The 12,516-nt window shown below is 38.6% G+C and overlaps 1 protein-coding gene across 1 annotated transcript in view; it reads left to right on the top strand.

Annotated features, from left to right (window-relative positions):
• cutlet (chromosome transmission fidelity protein 18 homolog) overlaps positions 1-12,516 on the top strand; it is a 424,016-nt gene that overhangs the window by 131,076 nt on the left and 280,424 nt on the right. Inside the window, exons 10-11 of the mRNA XM_067136426.2 lie at positions 592-732; positions 8,546-8,697. Of these exons, the coding sequence (XP_066992527.2) occupies positions 592-732; positions 8,546-8,697 (293 nt within the window). The remainder of the gene's footprint in view (positions 1-591; positions 733-8,545; positions 8,698-12,516) is intronic.

Below are 12,516 nucleotides of genomic sequence, written 5' to 3'. Positions count from 1 at the left end.
TCACCATCATTAATACCTTTAAATGGAATAACGCAATAGTCTGATCTGAGGCTGCTGAATTGATTGGGCACATAAAATTACACGTTGAACAACATTTTTTGGCAGTGAGAACCTAAACAACATTTTCGATTGACATTGGACATCGCATGACATAAAGGTGCCTGACAACTCTTACTTAGGTGCCACACCCAATATAACTAGCAATTTTCCACATTGAAAACCACGAGAACATCCATTTCCACAGCAAAGTTCTTTATCTTACTATGTTTCTATTCTTGTTTTTGTCTCTTTTTATATGACTTTTTTAATTGCTTTCTGTTACTTGTGCAAAAAGAGTTGCACATTGTGATACAATCTAAATGAAATGAAGGGCAAAAATAGAATCATTGCTTAGCATCTAAATCTCACTGGGTGATGCAACTTGAATGAGTTTCCCCGTAGAAGTGGAGACAAACTTTTGGTTGCAACAATGGAGTTCTTTGGATAGTAATGTGAATTATTCTTTCTTTTTGTTCATTGTGTTCCTGCATCTGTATGTTACATTAGAGTCTATTGCTGCACTAATTAGAGACTTACAATTTGTTTTGATAGATGGTTCTGCCAAGTTCACCAAATTTGGTATGAATGACAACCTGGATGAACATGGCTGTCCTCAACAGAAGTTAACGCTCCTTTGTGGTCCCCCAGGCTTGGGCAAAACCACCCTGGCTCACATGATTGCAAGACATGCTGGTAAGTTATTTGGAAATATGAAGTAGTGCCATGGTAAGAAAGTTATTCAGAATCTTACGTTTTACTCTACAGTCACCTCTCAGTTAGAATAAACGAAAACTCAGTTATTATGAAATTAATCATAATCATGGTGTGGGTTACTATAGTCACATCCTAGTTCGTGAACCATGGGCAATGGCTGAGTGGCCTAGTAAGTGATCCTGAGAGTCGGGATACCAGTTGCTACTGGATGGGAGTGGGCATCTCGGATATATTCTGAGTCATGGCCCTCCCTGTACTCAGGCGGCTAGGGCTATACAATCCACCGGTGGTCCCTAACATGTTAGAGGAGAGATCCTTACTTGGACTATGTGTAAGTAGGGTAGCATTCTGCTTCACAGAATTTACCGAGCACAAAACATTTTAAGCTAGCCTCAGACCTATGGGAGTAATGGAGTCCCACTCCCATTTGACAGGCGAGGGAATCCTTGGAAACAACTTGGCGAACAAAATGGAATTTGATGGGGAGCTATTAGTATTAATGGGGCTTATGGAAGAAATAGAACTGGCTGAGTCAGCAAAGAGGATGCATCTGGATGTGCTAGGAGTAAGTGATATTCGGGTAAGGGGAGATAACAAGGATGAGATAGGAGATTATAAAGTGTAGTTGATGGGTGTTAAAAAGGGAAAGGCAGTGTGGGAGTAGGGCTGTTCATCAGGAATAATATTGCACGCAACATAGTTTCTGTTAGGCAACTAAATGAGCGAATGATGTGGGTAGATTTGGCAGTTGGAGGAATTAGGACGAGAATTGTCTCAGACAAAGGGAGGGAAAAACGAAATAAACAGTGTTTTGGGTAATTGAGGTGAACTCATAATAGACCCCAGGGAATCACTGGACAGACGGAGGGAATATTTTGAAAATCTTCTCAATGTAAAAGGAAATCTTATTGGTGGTGCCATGGACAACTGAGCTCATGGGGAGGAGGAAAATGATGTTGGTGAAATTACGCTTGAGGAAGTGGTAAATAAACTCCATTGTCATAAAGCAGCAGGAATAGATGAAATTACACCTGAAATGGTGAAGTATAGTGGGCAGGCAGGGATGAAATGGCTTCATAGAGTAATAAGATTAGCATGGAGTAATGGTAAGGTACCTTCAGATTGGACAAAAGCAGTAATTGCACCTATTTATAAGCAAGGGAACAGGAAGAATTGCAACAACTATCGAGGTAGCTCATTGATTAGTATGCCAGGCAAGGTATTTACTGGCATCTTGTAAGGGAGGGTGCGATCAGTAGTTGAGAGGAAGTTGGATGAAAACCACTGTGGTTTCAGACCACAGAAAGGCTGTCAAGATCAGATTTTCAGTACGCACCAGGTAATTGAAAAATGCTACGAGAGGAATAGACAATTATATTTGTGTTTCGTAGATCTAGAAAAAGATATGACAGGGTACCAAGGGAAAAGATGTTGGCCATACTGGGGGACTATGGCATTAAGGGTAGATTATTAAAATCAGTCAAAGGCATTTATGTTGACAATTGGGCTTCAGTGAGAATTGATGGTAGAATGCTATTTTTTTTTTTTTTGCTAGTTGTTTTTACGTCGCACCGACACAGATAGGTCTTACGGCGACGCTGGGACAGGAAAGGGCTAGGAGTGGGAAGGAAGCGGCCGTGGCCTTAATTAAGGTACAGCCCCAGCATTTGCCTGGTGTGAAAATGGGAAACCACGGAAAACCATTTTCAGGGCTGCCGACAGTGGGGTTCGAACCTACTATCTCCCGAATACTGGATACTGGCCGCACTTAAGCGACTGCAGCTATCGAGCTCGGTAATGATGGTAGAATGAGTTCTTGGTTCAGGGTACTTACAGGGGTTAGACAAGGCTGTAATCTTTCACCTTTATTGTTTGTAGTTTTCATGGATCATCTGCTGAAAGGTATAAAGTGGCAGGGAGGGATTCAGTTAGCTGGAAATGTAGTAAGCAGTCTGGCCTATGCTGACAACGTGGTCTTAATGGTACATTATGCCGTAAGCCTGCAGTCTAATATCTTGGAACTTGAAAATAGGTGCAATGAGTATGGCATGAAAATCAGCCTTTCCAAGACTAAAGTGATGTCAGTAGGTAAGAAATCCAACAGAATTGAATGTCAGATTGGTGATACGAAGCTGGGACAGGTAGATAATTTCAACTATTTAGGTTGTGTGTTCTCCCAGGATGGTAATACGAGATCAAATCAAGATGCAGTAAAGCTAATGCATGAGCTCGCAGTTGCGATCAACATTACTTTGTATAAGTAGGAAGTCAGCTCCCGGACAAAATTGTCTTTACATCGGTCTGTTTTCAGACCAGTTTTGCTTTACGGGAGCGAAAGCTGGGTGGACTCAGAATATCTTATTCATAAGTTAGCAGCAACAGACATGAAACTAGTGAGAATTATTGCTGGTCCAAACAGGTGGGAACAATGGCAGGGGAGTACTTGGAATGAGGAGATAAAGGCTAAGTTAAGAATGAACTTGATGGATGGAGCTGTACATGTAAACTGGCTTTGGTGGTGTGGTCATGTGAGGCGAATGGAGGAGGATAGGTTACCTAGGAGAATAATGGACTCTGTTATGGAGGGTAAGAGAAGTAGAAGGAGACCAGGACGACGATGGTTAGACTCGGTTTCTAATGATTTAAAGATAAGGGGTATAGAACTAAAAGAGACCACAGCACTAGTTGCAAATAAAGGATTGTGGCAACGTTTAGTTAATTCACAGAGGCTTGCAGACTGAACACCGAAAGGCATAATGGTCTGTAATGATGCATGTATGTATGTATGTATGTATGTATGTATGTATGTATGTATGTATGTTAATCGTAAACATAGTAAAAAAAATTAGGGTTATTTAAAACTTGCAAAATATTTTAGAACCGCCAAAATAGTCCATTAACATTTTGCTGCACATTGTCACCATTGCTGAGCATCTCAAAGGCTTGTTCACAGTTGAGCCATTGTCCACATCCACTGTTGATTTCTTCATTGTTTTGCTATTTTTTCATCCCAAAATTGATTTACTCTTTATCGTTTTCAAATTGTGTACTATTTGCTAGTTATTTAACCATTCTGCCATTTTCTAAATGCTCAGTTATTTTCAGGTTTTGTTCAATTCCAAAAATTCTCTTTCTCATTTGAGTTCTGACCTTTTCACTAAAGGTAACTCCACTGCGTACACTATCAAATTCTACAACAAACTAGGTACAAGGCAACTGGAACACACGCAGTGCTACATCACGTCACTTATAGTGGGGTAGGTAAATAATGGAGTGTAAGCTAAGTTAACAGATAAATATCACAAGGAAAAAGTGAAGTTCCATGGTTAATCTGGACTCTGATTGTATTTTGTTTGTGTGCAAGCTTTCCAATTAAAATCATAATTTACTTAATTTGTATTATATCTGTCTTTTCATATCATGATAAATTTTGAGGATAAATTTTACATCTTGTCCGGTCCTACAAAACCTTGAAAAATGTAACATAGGTTCCTGCTTTTCTAAATGATCACTAACTGATCAAAATTGTCCAAACTGCCCTCGCTATGTGTAAACTAGAACCTAGATGTTGCTATGATCGCTGTTGCTGCTACTCTAAGAGGTGACTGAGGGCTCGACGTTGTTCATTACTGTGAAGTACCTGCAGAATTGTGGAAGTAAGAGAGCTTAGTGACTTTGACTGTGGAATGGTTATTGGCTGCTACATTAGTAATCATTTACATAGGGGCCATTTCCATTTTCCCAAGTTACCCAAGTCGACTGTTGGGGATGTGATTGTGAAGTGGAAACAAGAAGACATAAACGCAATTAAACCACAGCCAGATAGGCCATGTGTGTTGACTTCCAGTGACTAATCATTGAAGAAGGTGGTATGCGAAAAATCGCATGCCATCGTGTGATACCATCACCCGTGAATTTCACAGTGCCACTAATTCGCATTTGTGTGCCAGAATTGCAATGACTGGGGCTCAAGACTCCTGAACACTAGCACAAACCACACAGTTCGCTGACCATCGACGACTGGAGACATGTGATTTACAGTGATGAATCATGCTATACCATGTGGCAATCAGATGGGAGGCTTTTGTTGAGGTGAATGCTAGGTGAACAACACATTCCAGTCTATATGGTGCCTGTAGTGAAATTTAGCAAAGGTCGGTGTATTTTCATGCAAGGGACTTGGTCTCCTTGTTTTAGTACAGAGCACATAAAGGCAGAAGGATATAAGAACATTTTGACCAGTTGTGTGTTTTCTACTTTAGAAGACTAGTTCTGAAATAATCGCATTGTGTTCAAACATGATGCTCCCTGGCATAAAGCAGGATCATTGATGAGTTGTTTGACTGGCCAACTCCGAGCCCTGACCTCCATCCTATTGAATACCTCTGGGATGAACTAGGATGATGACTTTCTTCCAGACCTAAGTGACCCACATCGCTAACTATACTTGCTTTTAATGAGATAGTGTAGTTCTTAATCACTGTAGGAATCAAAGTTGGTTTTTTTTGTCTAGTAGCAATAACAAGTATGAAGGATGAGTTCTCCACCTAATCAATACTTTATTTTACATAGTGTCAATATTATTTACATAAAAAGACAGTACTGGTTTCGACCTGTAAATAGGTCATCTTCAGCTGCTAGAGAACCTACTTGATAGCGACTGTACAGAATAAATACTACTAAAATTAAACAAGGATGCCAATAAATAAACATGAATGCCACTATTCTAAATTTACTTAATGTTAAGATATATACATATGGTACAGTTTTGGGGTTAAGGGGCTATTTTCAAAAATTACATTTACTAAGGTTGGAATTGGATACAGTTCTTAGAGTTTATCAAGAATCACCGACATTCAGGTGTCAAGTTATCTTTGTTAAATGCCAATATTATGTCCAATGGTTTATGAGATGTTTAAAGTGCATTGTTGGGTTTAGTAACAGGTTACTAAACTAGTAACAGGTAACCTGTTACTAAACCTCTTATTCTATACTTGCGGCCCAACAATGCACTTTGAATAACCGTTGGACATAGTACTGGCATTTAACATTAGATATCTGAGCCTGACACCAGAATGTCAATGATTCTTCATAAACTCTATGAATTGTATGTAATTTCAACCTCAGCAAATAGAACTTTTGTAATGTGCGGTAATCATGGGGCCAGTTTAAAACCCTTCAACCCCAACTGTACCATATGTATATCTTAATATTAAGTATTTTTTAGAATAGTGGCATTCACTAACATATTTTTCAGCAGTGATATAGATTGAGTATAAGCTATGCGTCTGTGAACTGGTTGCTGAACCTCTTATTCTCAGGAACACAACGCCCCCGCATATTTTCGGCACAACAATGCACTTTAAACATCTCATAAACCATTGGACATAATATTGGCATTTAACACAGATAACTTGACACCTGAATGTCGGTGATTCTTGATAAACTCTAAGAACTGTATCCAATTCCAACCTCAGTAAATGTAATTTTTGAAAATAGCCCCTTAACCCCAAAACTGTACCGTATGTATATATCTTAATTTTAGAATAGTGGCATTCATGTTTATTTATTGGCATCCTTGTTTAATTTTAATTTTAGTAGTATTTATTCTGTACAGTTGCTATTAAGTAGGTTCTCTAGCAGCTGAAGATGACCTATTTACAGGTTGAAACCAGTACTGTCTTTTTATGTAAATAATATTGACACTATGTAAAATAAAGTATTGATTAGGTGGAGAAGTCATCCTTCATACTTGTACTTGAACTGTCAATACGGACCATGAAACTAATAGATTATAGTAGCAATAAGATGTACAATTTTAGCTAAGTTGTTACATTTCTGTATTTTAATTTTCATTATTCATTTTTGGTGCATTAGAAAATCAACAGATTGCAAAATCCACTCATAGTACAAAATTTGTGCTGAAGTTTCGTATAACAAATCAAATTACTTATTACTCGCCCTTAATTTTGTTTCTGTCCTCTTTGTGAAAATTCGTGAGAAAAATATAGTGCTTTAAGATGGTGAGAACTGAAGTTTCTATGAAACAGTAAGCAGAAAAAGAAACTTACATCAGCACTAGTGAAATTAATATCTGTAAATTATGTTATCAGCTCTTGAATAGCTCACCTCTGTAGTGAAGTGGTGGCTATTAGCCACTGTACTTGGAGACTCGGGTTTGATTCCCAGTACTGCCAGAAATGAAATGGCGTATGACTTTTAGTGCCGGAAGTGTGCGAGGACAAGTTCAGCTCGCCATATGCAGGTCTTTTGGTTTGACGCCTGTAGGCGACCTGCGCGTCATGATGAGGATGAAATGATGATGAAGACGACACATACACCCAGCCCCCGTACCAGCGAAATTAACCAATTAAGGTTAAAATTTCCGACCCTGCCGGGAATCGAACTCGGCACCCCTGTGACCAAAGGCCAGCATGTTAACCATTTAGTCATGGAGCCGGACAACTGCCAGAAATTTAAGATTAGCTGGAAGGTTGGCAGATGGTTGGAAAGGTACGTGAAGTTCACCTTAATAATCAATCATCATTGACCTGAATTTAGAATTGTAGTCGAGGTGGCAGATTTCCTGTCAGTTGTTTACCTAGTCTTTTCTTAAATTATTTCAAAGATCTTGGAAATTTCTCTAAAATTTCCCTTGATAAATCATTCCATTCCCTAATTCCTCTTCCTTTAAGTGAATATTACCTCAATTTGTTCTCTTTAATTCCAATTTTATCTTCATGTTATGATCTTTACTACTTTTAAAAACTCCACTCAAGCTTATTTCTTTACTAATCTCATTCCATGCGATTTTTGCGAAGACTGCTGGGAACGTACCACTTAATACCAATATAATTGGTCTGTTATTGGACATATACATTTTCAGCAAACTCATTCCTGTTGCCAGTGTTTTGCCCCATTGTGCCATTTTGGGCTCATCAGTTGGTAACTAGCACTCCTACCAAGACTGGAAAATTTATGTGCCCAGTAATGGACCAATTATATTGGTATTATAAATTAACTCATTCGGGACAAATATTTCAGGTTCCCTATGGGGACTGATTTCTGTAACATGCTGCTTAGTTGAGCAGCTTGTCTCCTTATTCCTGTATCTTCCCAGCCCAAAATTTGCAATATTTTCTTAACACTACTCTTTTGTAAGAAATCATACAGAACAAATTGTGCTGCTTCACTTTGGATCTTTTCCAGGTCTCCTATTAAATAATCTGGGCATGGGTCGCATACACTGGTACCATACTATAATTGGGCACTTACCAGAAACTTGTATGCTCTCTCCATTACATCTTTACTACAATCCCTAAATACCCTCATAACCATACGATAAGATCTGTAACCTTTTTTTTACCTCCTTTGGGGGTGTGCCTATAAAGAGCTGTAACATCTTGGGATGACAAACATTTTTTGCTCTTAAATAGGCAAATGTTTTGAGAAAATGACTGTAGTAGAAGTTGATTTCATTTTTTTTAAACTTGATCATTTCATGTTGTTATCAAGAAACAAAATTTAAGCTGACAAACTTATTTTTATTAATTCGTTTATTTTACATTGTTGTATAAAATTTTTGTGATTTTGAATTTGATACTTAATTTGTTACTGAAGGCTTGCTAGTTATATTGTTATACTACCTCTTTTTAAGGATATAATTACTTCCCCTTTATTCAAGCACATTGAAGGCTTTTTTTTTCCAGAGCTTATCGTACAGAATTAGAGGATTCATCCTCAGGGAATATATTTCCCGAACTTGTGTGTTAAGAATTTAACTGACTTGCAGGTTATAATGTTGTGGAAATGAATGCCAGTGATGATCGAAGTCCAGAAGTATTCTACACCCAGTTGGAGGCTGCTACAAAAATGCGTTCAGTAATGGGAAGGAATCCTCGACCTAACTGCCTGATATTGGACGAGATTGATGGCGCTTCAGCGGTGAGTAAAAGAACACTGTAGTGTAGTAAAAATGTTAATTGAAAGGAAACAATAACAGGTTAAGTCAAAAATAGAAAGTGAGGTACAAGGGTGGAATATTTAATAAAAAAATGTTTTTATTTGCATTCATAACAGGGTTACTTACCCTTCTGGCTCCTTGGCTGAATCGTCAGCGTAGTGGCCTTCAGTTCAGAGGGCCCCGGTTTTGGTTCGCAGCTGTATCAGTGTTTTTAGCTACGCCTGGTTAATTTGTCTAGTTTGGGGACTGGTTGTTTATTGTTTGTCTTAATAAATTCCTTCATTTATGAACATCACACTGCGAACTACCACAGAAACACGCAATAGTGAATACATCGCTTCAAATAGGGTTACTGTCAGGAAGGGCGTCTGGATGTATAACTAGGCTTAATCCACTGTGTGCCAATCCCGAATAACTGGAATAAGGCCAGGAAAAAGAAGAAAAGTGAGGAACAGAAAAAGTTATATGTGAATTTCTCTGCTACACAGAAAAGCATAGAATCATGGATATGTTTTTTAGGTTCAGAAGACAACAGAGCGAGTACAGATTCTTTGCTCGTTTCCCTCTTCGTAGCCTCTTATGACATGAAGGGGGTACAGATAATGCATGCCTTTACTGCACCCGCAGAGAAGATAAAAGAGTTCCGATAAATCGGAAGAAATATGTAGCATCAAGATCAACGTCCAACAAAATGGTGGCTGATTTAGCACACAATTTTATACCCATAAATATTCGCAAGATACGTATTATGAGAAAAATTCTGCTGCCTTTAGTGACGTTATTGTGTGTAAGGAGCTTTGCTCTCACCTAGATGAAATGCCAGTCAAAGACAGTGGAAACTCGTTTTTAATAGAGTAAAGTGTGCTCAAAGCGGAAATTGAATACAGTGGAAACTTGTCTACTATGGAATATTTTCTCGGTTCTGGCAAAGCTTATGGCGTTATAATGTTCTTACTTTTGTATAGTGTGGAATCTCCTCAAGGCAGAAATGAAACAAAAAATAAAATAATTGTTTGAAATCTACTTGTAGCCTACATTGTGAAAAATATTAGGAACTAATGTATCCTACATACAATATTTGTGCATTTCTGGTGCTGGTATGATCAATGTCATTGTTTAGACAAATTGACGCACGTGTTTGGAGAAAATGATAATACAGATGGTGGAACGCATGAAGTACTTGAAGACAGATCGAGAATATCCAACTTGCATAAAGCAAGAAACATTCCCTATGAGGCAGAGAACTTCGTTCAAAGTGACGAACAACTTAACAACATACCACATTTTCAATCAACTACAGCCCTTCTAGCAATGAGGAAGGACAAAAAAGAGAAGGAGACGAGCAAGAAGGTGAATATCAAAACAAGATTCGAACCCACGATCAGGCCCACAGTGCTTTTGTGACTTAAAGCAATTGGCTATTACATCTAACTCCTCCACTCTTCTTGAACTAATGTACTCAGCTCAGGACTGTATTCAGAATGACATGATTAGAAAGAAGAGGAAACGAGTTTCTTTGTTTGATCTGTGGAGGAAAGATTAGTGTTATAAAGTGCTGTATAGGACTTGGAAATACATTTAAGGAGCATATATCCAGTGTTCTGAAATGATATACTGTGCATCATTTTGTACATACTAATCCTTCTGGTTCAGTTGCTTATAGATAGGTGCAGTTACTGCTTTTGTTCAGTCAGAAGGTATCTGACTAACATTCCATGCTAATTACTCTATGAAGCCATTTCATCCGTGCCGTCCCACTATATTTCACCATTTCAGGTCTGATTTCACCTATTCCTGCTGCTTTATGACAATGGAGTTTATTTAGCATCCTTTCCACTTCATCAAGCGAAATTTCACCAACATGATTGTTTGCCTCTACATGAGCTTGGTTGTTTGCAACGTCCCCAGGAAGAGTTTCTTTTACATTGAGAAGATTATTAAAATATTCCTTCCACCTGTCCAGTGATTCCCTGGGATCTATTATGAGTTCACCTGAATTACCCAAAGCACTTCATTTCTTTTTTCCCCTCCCTTCCTTTCTTTATTACTGTCCAGAAAGGTTTCCTAGCTGCTTGACCTAGCCTTTCCATGTTATTACCAAAATTTCCCCACAACTTCTTTTTGGATTCAAACAACTATTTGTTTTGCTTTGTCTCTTTCATCTACGTACAATTCCCTGTCTGCGTGAGTTCTTGTTTGGAGTCATTTTTGATATGCCTTCTTTTTACATTTACAAGCTGCTCTCACTTCATCATTGCACCAAGATGTTCACTTTTCTCATCTTACACACAGTTGTTCCTAGGCATTCCCTTGCTGTTTCTACTACAGCATCCCTGTTTGCCACCCATTCTCTTTCTGTATACTGAACCCGCTTACTGTCCATTGTTGTGAACTTGTCACTAATCATATCCATATACTTCTGTCTAATTCCCTCGTCCTGGAGATTTTCTACCCTTATTCGTTTGCAGACAGATTCACTTTCTCTATCCAAGGCCTAGAGATACGTAGTTCACTACAGATCAGATAGTGGTCAGTATCATTAAAAAAAAAAAAAAAAATCCTGAAAAACCTGCACATTCCTAACAGATTTCCTGAACTTAAAGTCGATTAAGATATAGTCCATTATGGATCTGGTACCCCTACCCTCCCATTGATAGCGATGAATAGCCTTATGCTTGAAGAACGTATTCATAACTGCTAAACCCATACTAGCACAGAAGTCCAGCAAGAGCTTCCTGTTCCTATTAGCTTCCATATCTTCCTCACATTTACCAATCACCCTTTCATATCCTTCAGTTCTATTTCCAACTCTCACATTGAAATCGCCTAATAGCACTATCCTATCCTTGCTGTTGACCCTGACTATGATGTCTCTCCATGCTTCATAGTCAACTTGATCCTCAACAGCACCCTCACATGGTGAATACACTGGGACAATTTTTGTCCTGCTTCCTCCATCTGCCAAATCTACCCACATCATTTGCTCATTTACGTGCCTAACAGAAACTATTTGATAGTTACAAATTTCATCTTGATCCGTATTGAAGTGGGATTACAATAAAATTGACATTATTAATGGTCCACTTATTCAGTACAATGACGTTTATTAGTGTGAATTAATCACATGTCGTTTACATCAGGTACTAGTTTCAGCACATGTATCGTGCCATCATCAGCCATAGAGTCAAATTGGGAAATCACAAACGACCGAACATCCACAGCCTGTTTCTAGTCATTCGACCGGTTCAGGAATGGAATGAATAAAGCCTCTGTCTAGCGGCGAGGATAGGAGTTGTGCCAGCTGCCTAAGCCTGTCGCACTCCTCTGGGGCAATGATTAGTGAATGATAGATGAAATGAAATGATATTGGAGAGTGTTGCTGGAATGAGACTGTGAAAACCAGAGTACTCGGAGGAAAACCTGCCCTGCCTCCGCTTTGTCCAGCACAAATTTCACATGGACTGACCGGGATTTGAACCCCGGAAGCCAGCGTGAGAGGGGGCCGGCGTGCTGCCGCCTGAGCTACGGAGGAAACCATCTTCAAACAATTAAAACACATGATAACCCCTGAATTGATGAATGTTAATCAATTAAAAATTATAGTATGAGGTGATGTTGAATTCTAATATAAACCTTTAAAATTGATGACGACTTTGTTGTTTTATACACATATGTATAGTCTAGCTTGAAGCATGTGTGTGTCTTGTTAAATATAAGCTGCGGAATTTTATATTGTATTGTCTATATGAAGTTGACACTTGTTTGCTCTGTAGTTTAGATGGTTCTGAAAAGACAAACAG

This window comes from Anabrus simplex, chromosome 1 (assembly GCF_040414725.1).
Source record: "Anabrus simplex isolate iqAnaSimp1 chromosome 1, ASM4041472v1, whole genome shotgun sequence".
NCBI lineage: Eukaryota > Metazoa > Arthropoda > Insecta > Orthoptera > Tettigoniidae > Anabrus > Anabrus simplex.
This window is presented reverse-complemented; position numbering and strand designations above follow the sequence as displayed.